The sequence below is a fragment of the Simochromis diagramma genome, unplaced genomic scaffold, assembly GCF_900408965.1.
Source record: "Simochromis diagramma unplaced genomic scaffold, fSimDia1.1 OVJJ01000216.1, whole genome shotgun sequence".
Lineage (NCBI taxonomy): Eukaryota > Metazoa > Chordata > Actinopteri > Cichliformes > Cichlidae > Simochromis > Simochromis diagramma.
The window spans coordinates 13,526,673-13,548,153 of NW_024386883.1; the positions used below are offsets into that span (position 1 = coordinate 13,526,673).

At 38.2% G+C, this 21,481-nt stretch overlaps 1 protein-coding gene across 1 annotated transcript in view; it reads left to right on the forward strand.

Annotated features, from left to right (window-relative positions):
- The window catches only part of LOC120733900 (cell surface glycoprotein MUC18-like), a 57,457-nt gene extending 36,570 nt beyond the window's left edge, over nucleotides 1-20,887 (forward strand). Inside the window, 9 exon segments of the mRNA XM_040032409.1 lie at nucleotides 101-245; nucleotides 793-908; nucleotides 1,152-1,293; nucleotides 11,173-11,303; nucleotides 11,497-11,638; nucleotides 14,269-14,304; nucleotides 17,112-17,238; nucleotides 18,227-18,344; nucleotides 18,792-20,887. Coding sequence (XP_039888343.1) covers nucleotides 101-245; nucleotides 793-908; nucleotides 1,152-1,293; nucleotides 11,173-11,303; nucleotides 11,497-11,638; nucleotides 14,269-14,304; nucleotides 17,112-17,238; nucleotides 18,227-18,344; nucleotides 18,792-18,800 — 966 coding nt within the window. The 3' untranslated portion in view covers nucleotides 18,801-20,887.
- Nucleotides 20,888-21,481: the final 594 nt, after the last annotated feature.

Here is a 21,481-nt window from a genome sequence, read left to right on the forward strand (position 1 = left end):
GTACAGTGAAGTCAAAGGCAAACTATTATTAGCTGTTATTGCTTTTACACCAAAGTAAAATGTATTTAGATGAAAATTAAAATGAAAGTATTTGTTGCAGGAGCCTGATGTGAATTTCGAGAGCAGTAGGGATGTGTTGATCCTGTCATCAGTGTCACGGAAAGATAGCGGCACCTACCAATGTCACCCTCTGAAAGGCGATGGCGTCATGGAAGTCAAAGGAGAAGTGGAGCTCAAAGTGCATTGTAAGGAGCAACTTGATATGAATGGCATACATACTTACATATGGGAGGAAACAGCTTTGTACAAATGAAAGTTTACTAATAATTCTCAGGTTTCCCTCTAAACCTGAAGACTTTCTTTCTCTAATTTTAAATATTTTTTTCTTATATTATAGTAAGAAGCTCTGATGTTGATTTAAACTCGACATATCCTGTATTTACCACAAAGTAAATCTTTCTGCTTCTGCTAGAAAAAAGGCTTTTAATTTTAATTCTGTGTATTTTGTTCTACAGTACATGGTTTCTTCATTGCTGTTCTGGGTTTTTTGGGGGGATGTTAAGCTGCTGTTACTATTAAACCTTCAAAGCTGCCCAACAGCTCAATGGACGTAATTCCCCCCTGTCTTTGCAGACTTTTGAGTTTTGCATTTCTGTTAATTGGCAAGCTTGGCTTGCATATTTTTTGGTTCAAAACCAAGTTTAATTCACAGATTCTTTTACTCTGTTAATTACAGCCTGTTTTAAACTGTGTTTTCACATATCTTGTTTTGTCTCTTTTTCTTGTGTCCAGATTTGGATACAGCTGTTGTGGTACCAAAAGATGAAGAGTTAATGCACAAAGGAGAAGATCTGACTGCAACCTGCAATGCTCTGTCCTCCCGCTCAACATCTACTGTCTGGTACAAGGTATGAACCTTTAAAACACAACACTGAGTTTACAGCTGCTTCCTTTGATCAGAGTAAAAAAGAAAGAAACAGAAGTAAGTAAACATCACTGCTGTTCTAGTTCTCCTTGAAGGGAAGATACATTTCTGCGACTGTTCCAGTCTATTTAATAGATGAGATGATGTTTCTGTAGTAGCCACAGTGGATTGACCAGCTATCATAGCCTTTTTTATGTTTGTGCATCTTTTCTGTGGATATGTATAGGATGGGAAGGTGGTGGGTCGAGGGAACACGTTCCACCTGCAGAATGCCACCTATGAAAGAAGTGGGGTGTATAAATGTGAGGTGACGGTCCCCTCCCTGCCTAACCTGAAAACCAACGGTTTTGTTAAAATCATCGTCCAAGGTTAGTAATCCCCTGCACTGCTAGAACAACTTCCCATCACTTTTACTTGCAAGGAAATCTTTTTTTCTTTTTTTTCCCCAATTTGATGTATTATATGTATATAATGTAAATGTGTGTGTGTGTGTGTGTATATATATATATATATATATATATATATATATATATATATATATTATTATATACTCATATCGATATTGAACCGTTTGATACAGTTCTTTTGGTTTGGTACGCATTTATATCGAACAATACAATTTTTTAAATTTATTTTATCAACTTTTCTTCTGACGATGCTGTCTGTGTTGAGAGCTCAGTGGATCTGCGTTCGACTACTCCGCCTAGGCTGCACTGTCGAGCGCAGATCCACGAGCGCAGCACAAGCTAGCAAGACAGAAGCGCTCGTTGCAACATGGCAATTGAACCTCCCCCACCCTCATTCAGATCTGGACTTTGGAACTATTTTGGTCTTCATGTGAAGTATGACCCTGAAAGTAAGCGCGTCATGGACAAAAGTAAAACTGTATGTCGGATGTGCCACACAATGCTCAACTACTGGGAACTACTGCGTTAGCACGTTAACGTGTTGACGCAGTCCAGCCCCACGCACGGGGCGATCCGCGGTAGCTCGTTAACGGAGATTTGCCGTGTTGTGGCGTTAACATCATTTCAATGAGATTAACACTGACAGCACTAGTGGGAATACAACGAATATGACTGCACATTTACGCCGACATCATCCTAGTGCAAAGACAAGTGGAAGCAGACAAAAACAACAAGCACGCATGCTACAAACTTTACCTGAGTCATTTAGACAGCCGTTAGCACATGATTCTCCTTATGAGGACCTGATATGTTGAATATGCTGCTGAGAGGTATAGCCCAGAAGAAGCGTATAGTATAACAGGGTTTTATTTTGGGAAAGAGCCATTTCTCTGTAAGAAACTCTCTTTTCCAAAGATGAGTGATTTCTCGATCAGATAGATTAATTTTTTTATTACTTTGTTGTTTCAGCAACATTAAATTTAAAAAACTGTACTTTTGAGTTAAAAGATATTTATAAATTAATAAATGACAAAATTAAAAAAGCATGAACATTTTTGTATCGAAACAATATCGCTGTGACACCAAAGTATCAAACCGAACCGTGAATTTGTGTATTGTTGCACCCCTAATATATATATATATGGTATATATATATATATATATATATAGATAATCTAGATCTATATATTAATATAATGATATTGTATATAGAGGGAGAGAGAGTTATGTAGACACCCTACAATAATACAGAGAAAACAACAACAATCACACAACCTTGGCAGTGACATTGATGACATTGGAAAGGAGAAACCTTTTTAATATTTGGTATAACCAGGCTCACAGAGGGGCTAACCTCTGCCTGATTGATGGTGAGTTGGGGGAGACAAGACAAAAGACAGACTGTGGAAAAGGGCCAGAGATTAATAATAACTAATACAGAGTAGTTTATAAAGGCACAGAATGAAAAGAGGTGAGTGAAGAAGAAACATTTGTCCATCATGGGAAATTCCCAGAAGCTTAAGGCTATTGCAGCTTAACAAGGGTGGGTTTGGTCTCACCTGATCCAGCCTTAACGATATGCTAACTAACTATCTATCCGGTCATCACGAATCCTACTTCCAGGCCTAAAGTAGTCTGCGTTTAATATGGCTTTTGTGTCGCTAACATGTTTAATGTTATGTATTTTCTTCTATTTAATCTCAAAAAGCTCCTAAAACAGTCAGTGATCACTGTTGACCTCCCTTGGCTTTTATTACCGCTAATCATTTATTTAAGCTCAGTTTTTAAAACCTTAGGATGTAACTACAGCCCAGCCCATGCAGCAGTATATGAATGACTAACCTCGTATTGTGGATGGATTATCTCAGTGGCTGAAGTTTGGTCCTTTTACAGCATCCTGCAATGCGATTATATTTGTTCCTGACCACCGAGAACACTCACGTTAACTTTTATCGAGTGGAAAAAAAGTTAGCTTGTTTATGTTATGCTAACATAGCTGTGTCGCTAGCGGTCACGTAGCACATCATTATATACCAGCTAGCCAAACTTCAGTAACCCTACAAAGGTCACTGCTGTTTAGTTTTCTGTCTTCAGTTATGTTGGAAGTGATAACAGAGCTGTACGTTTTAATTTGTTTCCAAAACCCCGCAGTCAGGACATGCTATATTGTATTTAGATAGAAGCTAGCGAGCTAACTTCCTGCTAACTTCTAACTCCGTTAAAGGTCATAAATTCCATTTTCATGGATGCCTGGATGTTAAACTCAATTGTTACACCTGGTAGAGCAGAACGCTGATCATTTTATTAAAGATGAAAGACTTTAGACAGTTTTTCAACTCTCAGTAATGCCATAGTGATCGTTTGGACCTGCAGCGGAGTTTAGGCCCAGACACGGCTAGTGATGACAGACTTAACGACCGGATAGTAATCATCCACAACTACTTTCAGTTGCAGATGATAAAGGATTCAGAAAGTTTGTTCATGCAGGCCCATATGACAGACAATGTGCATCTTCTTGTTGTTTTGATATTTTAATTTATATTTTCATTGTATTGTGGTTTGCAGTGTTTTGTGTTGTTTCACTTTGAATTTGTTTAAAAGGAAAAAGCTGATTTTGTACGTGCTTTTGAGTTTTTACGTGCTTCTGAGTTTTTACGTGCTTTGGATTTTGTACGTGTTTTAGAGTTTGTATGTGCCATGGAGTTTTTACGTGCTTCTGAGTTGGTATGTGCTATGGAGTTTTTACGTGCTTCTGAGTTTTTACGTGCTTTGGAGGTTGTACGTGCTTTGGAGTTTGTATGTGCTTCGGAGTTTGTACGTGTTTTGGAGTTCGTATGTGTTTTGGAATTTGTACATGCTTTGTCTCTAGGGGCCACCATAAATATACTTTTATTTATTCACTCCACATAAAATGTAATAAATAAATCTCATACTAGTGATGGGAATTCCATCTCTTTGTAGAGAACAGGCTCTTTTGGCTCGGATCACTAAAGAGAGCCGGCTCTTTCAGCTCCCAACCAGCTCTTCAGGATGTTTTGTTGCTTTTTTGTTGCTTGTGTATTTATACACAAGCACTCATATATATATTCAAATAATTTTTAAAAAATGTTCATTTACCTGTTACTATCACACACCAAATACAGTTGTTGGTACTTCCTGGCTTGTGTAGCCACTTTGGAGTTTTTACGTGTTTTGGGGTTTGTACGTGCTTCAGGGTTTTTACGTGCTTCGGAATTTGTACGTGCCATGGAGTTTTTACGTGTTTTGGAGTTTTACGTGCTTCGTAGTTTGTACGTACTTAGGAGTTTGTACGTGCTTCGGAGTTTGTAGGTGTTTTGGAGTTTTTACGTGCTTCGGAGTTTGTAGGTGTTTTGGAGTTTGTACGTGCTTCGGAGTTTGTATGTGTTTTGGAGTTTTTACATGCTTCGGAGTTTGTATGTGTTTTGGAGTTTTTACGTGCTTCGGAGTTTGTATGTGCTATGGAGTTTTTACGTGTTTTGGAGTTTTTACGTGCTATGGACTTTTTACTTATTTCGGAGTTTGTACGTGCCATGGAGTTTTTACGTGCTTCAAGGTTTGTATGTGCTTCGGAGTTTGTACGTGTTTTGGAGTTTGTATGTGTTTTGGAATTTGTACATGCTTTGTCTCTAGGGGCCACCATAAATATACTTTTATTTATTCACTCCATGTAAAATGTAATAAATAAATCATATAATACAAAAACCAACTATTTACATTTCAACTTTTAACTATTTAAATTTTCAGCTTTTTCCTTTTAAACTAACTTAAAGTGAAACAACACAAAACACTGCAAAACACAACACAATCTTTCTAATGTGAAGTTGTTGTCCCTGGCTCTCTTTCTCTCTCTCCCTCCGGCTCTGTTCCTGTGCTCCCCTCTTCCCAGCGCAAAGCACAAGGCTCTCGTGCAGAGTGAAGCGGGAAAAAAGTGCGAAAGAGAGGGTGAGAGATAGAAAAAAGAAATCCGGGAGCCGGCTCGCGTCGTTCACTTCAAAGAGGCAGTTCTAATAATACAGATCGGCATTTGTTGGCCTAGTGGAATGTTCTTTATGCTTAAGATCATTTTTAGTGCTTAAGTGCCCGATAAGGGTGTTAGTAGCCCTTAAGGATGACATTTGTCAACACTCACAGAGCTTGAACTATAACTGTTGGTCAAACAATAGAATAGATCTTTACTGTCACTGGTACAAGAATAATGAAATGCAATTTGGCATCTCTCTGTTGGCAGCATGTAGATTTACATTCAGAGTCTTTTAGGATAAGACGATAAAATAGACTTAAGTTTCTGCACAGTAACATAAGTATCTTATATATATTTATATATATATATATATATATATATTTATATATATATATATATATATATATCACTGTAGTATATCAATGAGTGCTCAGATCGCTTTGTCCTACTGAAGTCAATTGCTATCACCTTGGGCTTGCCTGTGTTCAGATGTAGCTTGTTGTTGTCACACAAAGCATGTTTTAGTAACCATACTTCCAGTTTCATTTAATAAACATCAGACTCTTTTATGTATTTCCAGCTCTTTTTTGGATTCCATAGATTTTTCAAAAGTATAACAGTTAACTATGGTACAGAATTTAACAATGTGTGATTAAAAATTCTAAATACACATAAAAAATAACGAACTTCATTGTTTTTAATTCATAAAATATAATATTTTTTTTATTTTTGAACAAACAACTAACAAAGGAACTGTACATTTTTTAAATTGTTCACACTGATTTTTTTTTTTTTAATCTGCATAATATGCTTCCCCTTAATTTGAACAGTAACCATGGCCGCTGCCTCCAAGTTCCTTATCAAATGGATTCCACAGCTCACTATCAATGAATAGGCTTTGTCCATCGTCCAACAGCACCTCAAGCTGGTTCAGCTTTTCACTTGTAGCTACACCAATGATGAGGACCTCCGCTCTGTCCTCTACTTTTGTCTGTTGACAGAGCATAAGCACATATTTAGCCCTGCAAACATTCGATTTTTTATCCAAAAAGAAAATCTATGGTCATCATGTGGTTTCAGTAAATCACCAAGACGCATACATTGTTTGTATTTGTACACATAATGTGTGTATATGTATGTGTTACATTATGCATTATATGATGCATGCTCCATCCAGGTAAGTAAATCCCAAAGACCTCTTGGGATTATGTTCATCTGGACATCTATATATCTATATATTTTTCGTGTGTGTGTGTGTGTAACATAATATGATGTATATAATATTATTTCATATTTTGACCCAGACTGAAAAAATATGTATTTACATTTCAAAACCTAGTTCTAAACATTTGTTGATAAGACTGCTGTGAAATGTTGGTACAAAGGTTTAGCTTCTTCATACCTCAATCTTTGTATATGTTGTGCTGTGCAGCTGTGGCCCACATTAAAGCTGTGAATTGCTGCCTCCCTCAAGAGGAAGACTGACATGGTATGACCATCCTGAAATCACAAACATGACAGAATTAAAGATGTATTAATTAAATAATCAAAAATCTAGTAACTAGAAAACGAAAGCTCACAGCCTCATACAATCAGCACTACCATACATATATCTACAGTACCAGCAATGTCAAATTTGTTGCATTAGTTTAACCAGTTTCAATATAAAACTGAAATTGCATCATTACCTCCTTACATTACCTCTCCTTCAGCTGGCGATATCTTAAGAGAATGTGCTGTTTTACTGACAGTACGTCCTTTACCGCAGAAAACTGAAAAGTAAATTGAAATAAAATGTCAGTAATAGTTAGTGTATTGATATGTAATAGGTTTTTATTTCTACAGTAATGTGTTTAGATTATGTTATTGCTGTTAAGTATTCTGCACTGAACTTATCAGAAGCAGTTTATTAGGATGTTTTTCATATACAGTGATTATGAAACAAGGAAATCTTTCTACTATCTTCTAGTCTCTGCTTGGCAGCAAAAATCTAAATTATTTTTAACTATAAAAAATACCCGCAATAATGGGTTATTTGGAAACCTAAAGCCATGTAAATTCTGATGGAACCACAAATACTTACCTCCACCACATGTGGCTGTGATGAGCCCCCCATTTGTGGAGCTCATCTTCAGAGGAGTGAGAGGAACAGGAGGATGCAGAAGATCCTGTGCTTCTGTGAAAAGATCTTCCCTAACACTTAGCGTGAGTGCCCTAAAAAACTGTGTCCTTGCTGTTATGTTGATATTGTAAGGTGGGGCCGTCCCCCTGAGTTCATGGCCTCTCATTATGTAAGACCCCCCTGCTGGACTTTAGAGGCAAACTCCTTGAACATCGTGACCTTGGTCACAGTCTGCCCATCGGTGATGGCTGCCACTGTGTTCCTTTTGTTATTAGGGGTTTTGCTGTCCCATCTTTAAAGTCCCAGCTAGTGACCCTCAGCTGGTCGCAGGATTTTAACATTCTGAAGTGCAGTGGGGGTGGCTGGAAATATGGCGTGTCAGGGCGGTTATTAAGAAATTTCATCAAAGCCATTCTGAAAAAAAGCAACGCAAAAATATTAAGAGCTTAATACATTTCTGTTATAGCCAAGGGTCATATAATATGGTAACACCTGTAGCTTTTGTGCAGTCTCTTTGCTTTCTGATGTCAAACAAAACTCATAAATACCTTTCTGAGGTTCCCGCTTAAAAATGACAGGCCCAAAAAAACAGGCCTGTCTAAAAGTATTTTTCTGATATTAAATACAATGTTGGTTTTAAAATAAAGCTAACTGTTCTAAGACTTCATAGAATTAATGCTAATATTACAGCAGAGACAAGTTGGTCAAAGTAACTGAAGACTGAACTCATACTCACAGAACCAATGAATTGTTTTATTCTCACCAAGTTGTTATTCATTTATTTTTTGTATTTTCTAGCATATAATCTCCTCCAGGAAACATTAGCAACATTAGCTACAACATTTGCTGACTCGTGAATCATGATTCACAAGCCCAACCGACTCACTGACTCATCCCTGTTGCTCTTAGCAAACTAATTTCATTAGTAGAAATATATCTAGCTTATAATTAAAACTGTGGGGGAAAAAAAACAACAGCCAGTTTCTTAACAAAAACATTTCTGCTCTGAACTGGAAGAAAAAGCCCTGAGTAGAAGCTCACACCAAGACAATCCAGTCGTTAAGTGATGACGTGACGAATCCTACTTCCGGGCCTAAAGTAGTCTGCGTTTAATATGGCTTTTGTGTTGCTAACATGTTTAATGTTATGTATTTTCTTCTATTTAATCTCAAAAAGTTCCTAAAACAGTCAGTGATCACTGTTGACCTCCCTCGGCTTTTATTACCGCTAATCATTTATTTAAGCTCAGTTTTTAAAACCTTAGGATGTAACTACAGCCCAGCCCATGCAGCAGTGTATGAATGACTAACCTCGTATTGTGGATGGATTATCTCAGTTGTTCTCCTGGCTGAAGTTTGGTCCTTTTACAGCATCCTGCAATGCAATTACATTTGTTCCTGACCACCGAGAACACTCACGTTAACTTTTATCGAGTGGAAAAATAGTTAGCTTGTTTATATTATGCTAACATAGCTGTGTCGCTAGCGGTCACGTAGCACATCATTATATACCAGCTAGCCAAACTTCAGTAACCCTACAAAGGTCACTGCTGTTTAGTTTTCTGTCTTCAGTTATGTTGGAAGTGATAACAGAGCTGTACGTTTTAATTTGTTTCCAAAACCCCGCAGTCAGGACATGCTATATTGTATTTAGATAGAAGCTAGCGAGCTAACTTCCTGCTAACTTCTAACTCCGTTAAATGTCATAAATTCCGTTTTCATGGATGCCTGGATGTTAAACTCAATTGTTACACCTGGTAGAGCAGAACGCTGATCATTTTATTAAAGATGAAAGACTTTAGACAGTTTTTCAACTCTCAGTAATGCTACTGGTTGGATGGTTTAGTGCGATCCACAGATTGGGTCCCAGTGGAGAGCCAAGAAAATGATGAAACGTGACTAAAAAGAAAAAAAAATAATAATAACGACAAACCAATGGGAAATAAACAATATTAGAGTGAAAATTAGGTGAGGTTGGAAAATTGTAATAAAGATAAATCAAAGTAACTTAGTTTCTCTGAGAAGACATGTTTGGTTGAGGGCGTCTTTCACACTTGGTTGGCACCATGCTACTGTTAGAGAACGTCTACTGACAGATGAAGTGCTCGTACTGAGGGCTGTTGACATCCAACTGAAGTCACAAGACAAGCTTATGCAAGACTTCCTGTGCTTTTTTTCTTCTTTTCTTTAGATGGTGGTTTGCTCCACTCAAAAAAAGTCATAATTTCCCCCCATTTAACCAACTTGCTGCTATTCATGGGCCTTGACTGTGTCACACTCATAATTTCCACCATCCTGCAACTGCATGAATTGACTCAAAGGTTCAGTTTTAAGGTTTTTGAAAAGAGTGTACAAATTACTACTGTAGCTATTTAGCAATTGTTTCTTAGCATTTTGTGCAGTTATATATTGCAGTAATAATGGATGATTACTGTTGGTAACTGGTAACTGTTAGTCAGTCAGCCCGTAGTTGAAAGCAGAACTAAAGCGAGTGAAAATCAACTTAATTTAGTAAACTATTCACTTTACAAACTGTGACCTCTTGGGTGACAATTGTGCAACTTCAACTTTACCATCCCTGCAACCTCGTAATGTGGATGTTTTTGGTTTCTAAAACAGGACTGTTATCTCTGTGCCTGAGAATCGACACACCATTTTACACACCATTTGTAAAATACTCGAGAAATGACCCCGAGGAGCTCCATTCTAGATTGCAAATGTGCAAATCACTCAGACAACACATTAAAGAATTTTCCCCATTTGTTTGGGTAGAGCAGATAATTATGTGGAGAATTCACAGCAGTCATGTGTTCTGCCTTTGGCATGCTCTAGTCAGACACCACCCTGCGCTGAAAAGTATTTTCAGCGTGCAGAATGCATCGAGCTTTCTGTGTTCTGTGTCCTGCATCTGTTGGATTTGAGAAAAGAGCGCTTTGGGCAACTTCAGACTTGATTTGCATTCTTCAGAGTTCACATATCAAGTCATGTCAATTTTATTCATATAATGCATTTTATAACTATTAGTTGACCCCAAGTGTTTTCTAGGTCTCCAAAAAAAGAACAATTTCAGAATAAGTCAAAAATAAAAATAAATATATACCTAATAATAATAATATTAATAATAATAATACATTTTATTTATAGGCGCCTTTAAGACCCTCAAGGTCTCCTTACAATAACACAAGAACAATAGCAGCAATAAAATATAATAAACATGGCAAAATAAAATTTAGACATAGGGTTAAAAAAAACCCACAAACTCTAATAGTGGTGGGAAAAACTGTTGAAATTGAAGAGCGACAAATGTTTGACTAAAATAAGCAGTTTTGAGGTTTTAGAGGTGACGTACAAGCGTCATTGATTGCACAGGTTGTTACATGGGCTGGCAGACTACTCTAGAGTCTGGGGGCAATAACAGCAAAGCCCTTTAGTTTCTCTGAGAGAAGTTATTGAGAGGAGGACCTATGTGACCTGGAGGGAAAAAATGAATTGTGAAAACAGCATTAGATATGTGGACATGTTTTTGTTGCACTCTCTTTATTGGTCATGACTTGCTCCCTCTGTTTTTACATCCCTCTGATTTGCCCTGAAAACTAATTACAGTATATGTCAGCCAAGTGATGGGATTTGTGGTGATTCTTAGAACTTAAACTAGAAAGACTTCATTAAGGCTGTGAGAGTTTGACCGTGTTGTCACTGACATGTAATGATCTTCATTTCTTTATGTGTGCTTCTAGGTGGTCCTGAACTGGTGGGTTCAGAGGAGGAGGTCCAGCTAGATGAAGTGGAAGGCAGGGTGGTGAACCTGAGCTGTGAGGCTCTGGGCAATCCACTGCCAAGCATCTCCTGGAACATCACTGGCAGCCAGGTACTTAGTCTGCCTCACAGTGCAAACTTACTTCACAGTGGGAGATGACATTTGTCCTACAATGTTCATGTTCAGTTGAAGCTAGCTCTATTTGTTATGATTGTTTACATGTCACGATGATGCTAGCATTTATTACAGTATTCTCAAACAGCTTTAGTCCAGCTTTAGTTAGTGTGTTTGTGTGTCTCCACAGAGCTGGCATGAAGTGGATAAAAAAACACATAAGCACATGACTCACAGCGTGGTATCGGTCAAAGTCACCTCGGACATCACCGCTGAGTGCAACGTTTCCAGTGACAGGGGCTCTGGCGTCAAGATTTTCAAAATCAAAGCCAGTAAGAGCCTCTCTCTCACTTACACCAGAACACTATAACTATGACTTCATTTACATATATGTTTTCCCAATGCTAACCTTTGCTCCAGCATGCTAGTTTGGAAACTCTCGGTGCTAAAGAGTTTTCTTTCATCTTTTAGCTCGTTTAATTCCAGCTTGCATTCCCATTTGACAGGACTGTTACACTCAGTGCCACAACTCTTGCACAATATTTGGCTCCTGGCTAATTAAGGGAGTTAAAAAGTACAGCTATGAAGAGGACAGAATTTTCTGACCTCTTCCAGGCAGCATCAGTGCTGAAACTTAAAACTTATTTTGCTTTTCAAGTCTAAATGAATGAACATCATTAGCTCGCCCTGGTTCTAACATTAAATCTTCAAATACATTTTCCATTTACTTACTAGCCGCCTGCTCTGTAATAACTGTGCAAAAGGAAAGATTGGAAACATGGTTTTTCCAGAAAACATTTATTTTCCTAAATCTAATCAGAAGTCATTTGCTCAGTATTCATAATGCTGATTCCTTTTATCCGTGCAGTTGGAGAAATGAAACATTTTGTAGAGGCACTGCTGGTGTGTTGATTATGCTTTGTGAATTCACATATGGAGAAAGCCCTCAAACATCTTCTTCATACTTTTTCTTAATCATTAGTAACGTCCCAGTGCACAACGTTAGTGTCTGATTTCCTTCGCATTTGCACATTGAAAATACACGCTTCAAAAACAGGCTGGACTTTCAACATGAATATTATAATAAAAAACAATAAAATAAGCAATATAGAGAAAATGTGGTACAAATATATGTGGTGATGTTTGCGTGCATACATGTCTGCAAAGAAGAGTCTCAGGGTACCGTGAGATGATATAAAACAAGCAGATGACTTTTCAGTATTAAATAGATTAAATGCATTTTTCAGACACTTTGAGGACACACCAAAAAATTGATTGTCACATTTTAACCAAACATCACTACTTCTCATGCACTATAATTGTAACTCAGCGTGGGTCTTTCTTATTTGATGAACTTATTGCAGCCCCCAAATCATTCAAGGTTTGGTGAACTTTCCCCCCTCCTCAGCTCAAGAAGCCCAGGCCTAACATGTCTTCTGTTTTTTTGGGGTTTTTTTTTTTTTTTTTTCAGAAGACCCGTTAGGCCAGAATGCATTCATGAGGTGAAGCTATTAACTCCTCCATCCATAAAAAATCAAAAAAACACACCTGCTTTAAATTTGACCAATCTCAGCTTTAAAGTCATTCCTTGGGCAGAGCTTCCCAAATCCCTTCCTTCCCTCTTTAAAATCTCTCTCTGGAAGTTAAGTTTGAAGGACAAAGTTACAGGGACTCGAGTAGGGTGAGTGATGACTGAAAATGGCTTAGAGTGGTGCACACCACTTGCTCACGTGGTTTCCTCGTGAAATTTGGTTTTTATAATCTTACCCTTAGCAATTAATTCATATTGCAAATGAATGTGCTGAGCATGCGCCTGGTCGTGCTCCTGACTGAAGGCTTGTACTAATCTGCTCCAGAGCAGGTTAGTTCTAGATTAGGGATAAACAAAGTCAGACTTCTATGTACAGATAGCAAAAGGGTTTAAAATTTTACAGTAGCATCTAAAGTCTCTGTCTGTGTCTCCTTCTGTAAGAAATATAGATGCAGCTCTATTCCTTGACAGAATAAAGCTTTCTTTTGTTTTATTGTCCGGTCCACCTCGACAGTCTCTGTGATAGTAAAATGTGTCCTCTTAAGGTACTTGCGGCTGTTACATGACATTTGTGACACGGATGTTACACAAAGGCTTTATGATGACACCTCGTATCAGACTTAATTTGAATGAATGTCAGTGGTAATGATTGTTAAGAGGTTTAGACCACAGAAAATACATCACACCTTAGTTTATCACATAAATGCAGTGATTCTTACCTATTTTGGCCTCTCAGAAAATTACACGTCTCCCTATGATTACTGATAAAAAGGTTCTCATGGATTCTTGGATATCATGGATATTTTCAAACATATCTTTGAAAAACCAAAGTATTTCTTTCTTTCTTTTTTTAACATCTCTTTAAGTCTTGTGATTGCTTGAAGGCTGCTGCATTAAACCTCAGATTTAGATCGAAGTAAAAGGAAAAAAAAGCACATTCAGTTGAATAAAACGGAAGAAGCCTGCAGCTACCGAACTGAACTCAATAATTGGTAGCTATGTTTTAAACAATATCTGAAACTTTCCCTTGTTCCAGCTAATAAACTGATCTTTGTTTAAATGATCAAATATCTAACAAGTGAAAAATCCCTGCTCCGGTCCAAGGAGGAGACACAAATCCCTCGGGGTTTGTGTCGAGAAGGGCATCTGGCGTAAAAGTCTGCTAAATCAAATATGTGGAGCTACCCGCTGTGGCGACCCCTTGTGAATAAGGGTGCATGTGAAAGTAGCTTTTTGAACATCTTTGAGTGACTCATTATTGATTCTTTGAAAAGTGCTTTGCATGCTTCAGAAACTTGTGTTACACAGTGCAAGTAGATTTTTATAATAAATGAAAAGAATCCAGTTAAATCTGAGTGTCTGTGTGTGCTCTGCGGATGTTGGTAGACATGAACAGCTACCCGCTCTAAGTTTTGTTCTACTTGTTCACAGTTCCCAGGGTCACCACAACTGCTCCCTTCACTCCTGGTAAGATTATTGCCCTTCAGTCTCTTCTTGTTAAAGACGCCTATTTTTCTTTCATTCAGTTTCTATCAACTTGTGTCTCAGTTTTCACGCTTTTGACTTAAGTTTTGTGTGTGACAGTGAAGGGTTGGATGAGTCCATACATTATTTATCAATCCTTTTCAGTGACTCGATACGAGTCCTGTCTTTGGTTCGCTGGCAGATCTTTGGGATGGCCTGTGGGCACATTAAATATTCTGTTTGATATAGACTAAAAAATCGTAACACCAGCAAATTCAAGCACAGCAGAAGCTAGAATGGTACGTAGACCAAACACTCAGACCTGGTACAAATACTATTTATTTATACCAGAATTTTTAAAACAAATAAAATAACTTATTAAACACTAAAAACAGACACTGTCTCACTTTTACTGACTTTTCCAGACACCCCTCTTGTTTTACAGCAGATTTTTACATACCTGGAAAATTTGCACTTATTTGTGGCGAGGGGCATTAAAGTAATTTTCTGACGTTATCTGAGCAGTCACTGTTAAATCTTCATCGGCCCTATGGGCCATACAAAGGAACCAAAACAACAGTAAAAAACCCAGTGTGTGCTCCATTTAGGGTAGAGTGCTCATAGGAAGTAAATTCTTGTTTACTTTTATTTACTGCGTTATCGGGAGCTGTAGTTATCTCACATGGAGATTGGCTGGACTCAAAATACTGCAGTTATGTGTATTTTTAGAGTGAATTAACACTATGCACCGTGTTTGGTGTGCTTCTCAATTTTTATATGGATTAAGGACACTCGTGGATATTTCAGTGGATGAAATGCAAAAAAATATCATGACCTTTGAATTCTGACTGTGAAGTGTGAAGTGTGTCCACGGGTATAAAAACACCTGAAGAAGTCCTCAAAACTAACTTCTTAGTAGTTCTCCCCTTACATTGGATGGGTTTGGATGCATCTTTCTCTAGGAAAGCAGAATAGAAAGATAATAGTATCACTTTATTCTAATCCTTCTGCCCATGTCACCTCTCTGTCCATGTCTTTGCACGCTGAGTGTCTCATTCACATTGTTTGTGTAAAATGATGTTTCAGTGCCAAAGGTTATATAGCCTTTCATCCCACGCACCTATGCAAAGGTTAAGAATTCTATTAAAGAGGCTATTAAGCCACTTGGTTAAATTTGTAGTTTTTACGTTGTCGTAGATGTTGTTGTTGTCGTTGTTGTTGTCGTTGTTGTTTGGAGGTAAACGTGACACAAAGAGCTGTCATCTTTATTGCAATGAGTATATATTCAGAAGGCTTAGAGCAGTGCAGTCGAGGGAATTTATACAAACTACAAAATTTATTTGAGATTTAAACTGAGAAATTTGGAGTTAGATTTGGGAACACATGACTGTGGAAGCGTTTAATTGCTTTTTATTTTATTAAAAGAACAGAAAATGCAGATCAGTTTATAACCACCTGGCCTTGTTGCTAGTTTTGTAGTCATAGAAGACCCGGACAATACAATGAACTGACACAGAGAGACTACACAGATATACCAGTGGCTGTATGACATGTAGCAAAAGGTTTTTTAAAGACTTTTGATTAAAAGGAAAGGATGTAAGCTTTTGTACTACATATTTATGCATCAGATAACGATTGTTGCTATTGTGAGTTACAAATACACTAAAATTAATGAGTAACAGGGCTGTGGGATGCCAGTGATGGCATGGTGCCTCTGTTTCTGATGCCTTCAGTGCCCACTGATTGGACTATGCCTGCCTTCACTTTTATTTCAGCTACTAAACCGGTAAAGTTTTATCACTGCATCACTATTCCATTAACAGGATTGGTTACAGACAGACCAGCATATAAACACCCCCAAAGTACTTAAAACAACATTTGTGATAGTTACCTCTACATGAGGTGTCTAAGACATTTTTTGATGATGGCATGCAACCAGGCAAGTCTTATGAGGTGAGAAAAAGCCATCAAGGAATGCTATTTCGGACTTGAAATGACATATTGAGTCAAAATACAATATTACCCTGGAAGAATTAGTTTTTCCTTTAAAATATTCGTATTATTTCCCACCAGTCTATTACTTCTTACAAATGCTGTTCCAGTAGACTTCGACGTGATAATACAGCTCCCCTACATTCTGGATGGATAATGCAATTCAAATGAAGTCAATTATTAGGGCTACGGGTCACAGATGCTGAGCAAAATAAATGATGATTATAAATGAATGAATAAAGGATTTTTCATACAGTCCTGCTGCACTGCAGCGTCCACTGCCAGTTAAATGATAGAGACAATATAATAGACATAATTTCACAGTCAGTTAATTATTTCTTACGCGTAAAGAGAAGAACTTTGTTAAATAAACTACTTTGTAGCAGAGCAGCAAGTAATGCAGTATGTAAATACACCCCATTATACTTCCTTATAGTTACAGGGTTTTGCAAGAGATAAGTTAAAGAGAAGAATAGTAGAAAACGCTGCCATTACAATAATGTTTACACTTTAAGTCCCTGGTAGAGCTTTAAAATTCACAACACCACACATGTGACACAGTCTTTCTGTTTCATATTCATGTTGTTAAAGTCTAAGCTGTACAAGCTCCTCCGGCGACTGCAGTGATGTTATGAAACAGGCACGAAAGCACTGAGTGATTTAAAGTAAACCATGTATCTTCAGTGAAGTGGGATTGTTATGTGCAGGTTGAACCAGTAAACAGAAACGTTATTGATAAAGTTAACTAGGTTAACCTGATTAACCTTTTAGATGAACCTATGATCAGTGTGTCCTCTGTCTGTGTTTTTGTGACGCAGAGGGCAGTGGGGTGATCATTGTAGTGATCATAGTGTGTCTGCTGCTGCTGGCCTTCCTTGGCAGTGTAATCTACTTCCTGCACAAGAAGGGAAAAATCCCCTGTGGACGCTCTGGCAAGCAGGAGATGTAAGTATTGTCTCTACTCATTCTGCTTAAAGGTGACCGATTGTGCTCATTCTTACACTTAAACTTTCTAACTTGCTGCCCATGGCAAACAAAATGTAAGGTGGAGCTTCTGTGCTCACGGGCATCACATGTCCCTGATATTAGTATATTAGCAACGTCTGCATCATAGAGATAAAAGAGTTGAAAAAACAGGCTGAAACAGGCTATCTAGAGCAGTCTGAAGCCTCCAGCTACTCTGTGAGGGCCAGATTTACTAAATAGGCCCTAAAGAGCGTTGACAGGTGTGGCTAGTTTTCTGGGTGATTTATAAAAGTTGTGCTGCTTTCTAACACCCAGGTTGTTTCTTTATCAATATAAAGCACAAAACATGCTTTTTCTGTGTTTAATATCAACTCAATTAAATTGCACATCGTAGATGTTTGTAAATCAGTTTGTGCACTTTATTTAAATATTTTTCTGCCTATATTTTGCATCTTGAAAAGGGAACTGACAGGGATACATTTGCAACAGGGTCACGGTCACGCAATCGTGCCACTACGCTGCCAACAATATTTTTTTACGCCTGCATCCAGTTTGCACTGTTGCAACGTGTTAGTAAATCTGGGCCTAAGATGTGTACACTATATATTTTTTATTATATATTTTTGGGTTTACACTCTCGCCATTTATCTAGCCATCCATCCATTTTTTCTTCCAAATGATTAAGTAACACTGTGATTTTGGCTCTCTAAAACACATGCATGCTAGGTTAAGCAGTGATTCTGAATTGGCTGTAAAGTGAAGTGCTTCAAGTGTAAAAAAATAAAGGACTATTTGAGTCGTGTGTAAGATTAGTATGGTCTATAAAAGAAGGAAAAACGGAATTACTGAGTCTATGAAACCAGAGGTAAACTGTCTAAATTGGAATTTGCCATCATACCAAGCCCAGCACTGATGCCTGGGCCTTTAGCCATGACATACATGTCCCAACATCTCTTTCTGTCATCAGCACCAAAGAGAAGACCACCAAAGATGAGATTGTTGTGGAGATGAAGACCAACACAAAGAACGAGGAAGCCGTCCTCCTAAAGGCTGTCAACGGAGACAAAAAGGGCCCTAATGACCAGGTAACTATTGTTGTGGATGAACAGTCACAATTTACGCTCAACTTCTATGTATAGCCAGTAATTTTGTGTGAACCATGACTGCAGTTTTCATTTCATCAAACACCAACAACAATTTTTGTAGTGACAGCATTTTTAAAACTGCCATCAAATGCCTTTATTCTGTGAAGATTTAACATAACTGCCAAGGCTGTGGGAGTTGAAAATTGTCTATATTGTGGTTAGTTTCACATGTTTGGTAGCTGTTCAGTTAAACTTAAATGTTTGATCCAAGTTAGACATTTGTGCCGTCGCATTCTGGGTAACATTCAGGGCTGCGCTGAATGTGTGATAAATATAGAATAACAGTCATGTAGTGCATGCAGCTGGAAACAGAATTTATTCAGTGTGATCACTGGACTGAGAGGAGTATCTGAGAAGCTGACGCTCTCCTCTTTGTCTCCGGTGAAGCCCCTGTGAAGATGTGCAGCAGACAGCAAGATAAATGAAGCCGGCAGTGGGTGTGTGTTGGAACAGCAGAGGCAGGAGACGCTCCCACTGACCTGATACCTGCAGAGTAACACCACCTCACAGTCTGGACGTTCGACCCACCGTGCTTTGTTCACAGCAGTATTCAGATGATCGACACAGAACCGCAACCATACACGCACATTACACTCACACACGCACACACATTAACACACACAGGTATGTACATAGAGATCTGTATTTTCTTTTGAGTGAATGTTTTCTTCCATTCATTAGTTCTTGTACTACTTCCTGAAACTGTGTTCAGCTCTTTGCTGTTGTTCAGTGTGTATGATGGCGTCTTACGTGCATCATGTTATTTTATTTTTTGTTTTTATCAAAGTGTATATATTATATATATTTTGTTATTTAAGGAATTTGGCACTCAGATTTTCATTTCATGGCAGCGTCTGGGTCTTGTGCATGTTGATCCGTGTTCATGGTTCCAGGTGATGTTTAAGGCAGGACGTGTTGTCAGAGACCAAATGATACAGTCATACTGAGAGGGTGTCAGTGTGTTTGACTTTAAGAAAAGGACGAGTAATTTCAGCCCGAATCGATGATCATCAGCAGGTTAATCCCAACACTAATTTGAGCGTCAAAACGACACGACACACTGGCAGCTTCTTTGGAAACTGCTGTCAAGCTCGTGTACCGTTTGTAAATACATGTTTGTACAGACTTGCTAGTGGTGGCCTTGAACTATTACTGAAGGTGAAAAGGTCAAAGGTTAGAGATCTGCTGTGCCTATGTTTTTGAGAATGCATCATACACTGAATTTGTTTGCTGTTTGCTTTGTGTTTCCACTGAGAGCTAGTTGCCTGAAAAGGCGTCCCAGTGTTTTTGTATGTGTGAGTCCAGACAACACACATGCTGCAGATACTGTTTTCCAGTCTGGCTGCAGGCTCTGCGCTTTTTTCCTCCCTCAGGCAGCCACACTTTTTGTTTTTGTAGACTTTGAGAAATTATATGCGAAGACCTGAGATTTGAACATTTAGTTTTCTGGTCAGCATTGTGCCAGACTGATTAAAATAATCTTGGCTTGGCATTACCATTAAACTATCACAAACCTTCAACAAAAATAAATTGCAGACATTAAGATTTCTGTTATGGACTGCCAAACTAAAGCAAGTGCTTTTTTTCAAACCTTGAAATATCAGTCTACAGTTTGTCATTTTGGAGGAGAACGGCTTGAACAATCTTCAGCAAACCCAGAAGTCTGAAAACTAAACATTACTGATTTTCTGAACATATTTGGAAGACTCTTCTCACAGTGTTTAAAAAACAATATCCAGAAATGATGAGCTGCTTCTCCTCGACTCATTTGTACAATGTAAACAAGAGTTTATGCCTCCATTCTTCTGTACACAGCAACACGTTGATTTGTTTCTTGAAAAATATCTTCAAAGCTTTTTGAAACACCTTCAACGATTTATATTTCAGTAAGTGCTCCACTCTGTTACTCCCATGTAATTATAGTACATGAGGCAGAAACTGTGGCTAACCTTAAACACTCTGTACAAATGCAGTCCGGCTGCCTGATGAGGGAAAAGAGGCAAAAATATTGGTGCGCTCCTTTTTTTGGCCCAGTGTTGTGAATATTGCTCACTGTGTACATCATTGTGAAAAAGATACACTTTGTTGCTGAGAGCGCTACATTGCCCCGATGACTTGCAACATTAACAAAGTAGTGATGTGTTTTCTGTTATCTGCTTTTGGTTTGTCTTTTTTTGTTCCACTGAGCTGAAGTTGGAAGAAATATCCAGGTACAGGTTGTCCTCAGGCAATAACTGTCATTATGGTTTAGAAAAGCTGCACGAAGCCATAACGCCGACAGTGTCCTGTGTGCAGTGAAACATTTCTGATTCTTTGTTTTGTTGCTCTGGATTTTTTTCACTGGTGAGGAAAAAAATGTTGTGTTCTTTCTTTTTCTCTACGTGTGTAAATTGAGTACTGTACATGTGATTCTTTGAGCTTGCATTTTTTTTATATTTTTCGCAAGAAAATAAAGCCAAATAAAGTTTCATTTAAAGTTTTCATTTAAAGTGTTATTACTTTTGCAGAGGTATAAGGGAGCTCTGAAGTGAGAGCCCAGAGGCTAAATATGAACCCCAGCAAATGTGAGCTCAGTGTGTTAGCTCTGCACAGTCCCACAGTGAGAAGACAGGAAGGAGTGCAGCCTCCAAACCGCTGTCAGCACGAACTGGAAGTGACTCCAACAGTAGCTCAGATTTCCAGCTGGAGTCTGGAAGGAGGCAGGTCAGAAAACAAAGCTCACATCTGCAATGAATTCAGGCAGCGTTAGCTCATGTAGCTGCAAATCAAATCAGCCATTCTCTCTTCATTTAGTGTAAAGCCTCCAAAGGAGACGCCGCCACCATGATTACAACTCAGTACTTTGGCTTTGTCTTGCATTTATGCTGCTTGGATGGATTGCTGCCTGTGACGGTTTTTTTTTGAGGGAAAAGAGCAAAAGTACATCATATTTTCTACACTGAAAGTTTGTGCTTTAAGCATTTAGTGTTTATTTAACAGTGGGGGAACAACACATAGGAACCCAGTGAGCTGGTTTGTTTCAGAGGTTCTTAATAGGTTTGATGTCTGAGTGTAAATTCAGAACCCAAATCAGAAAT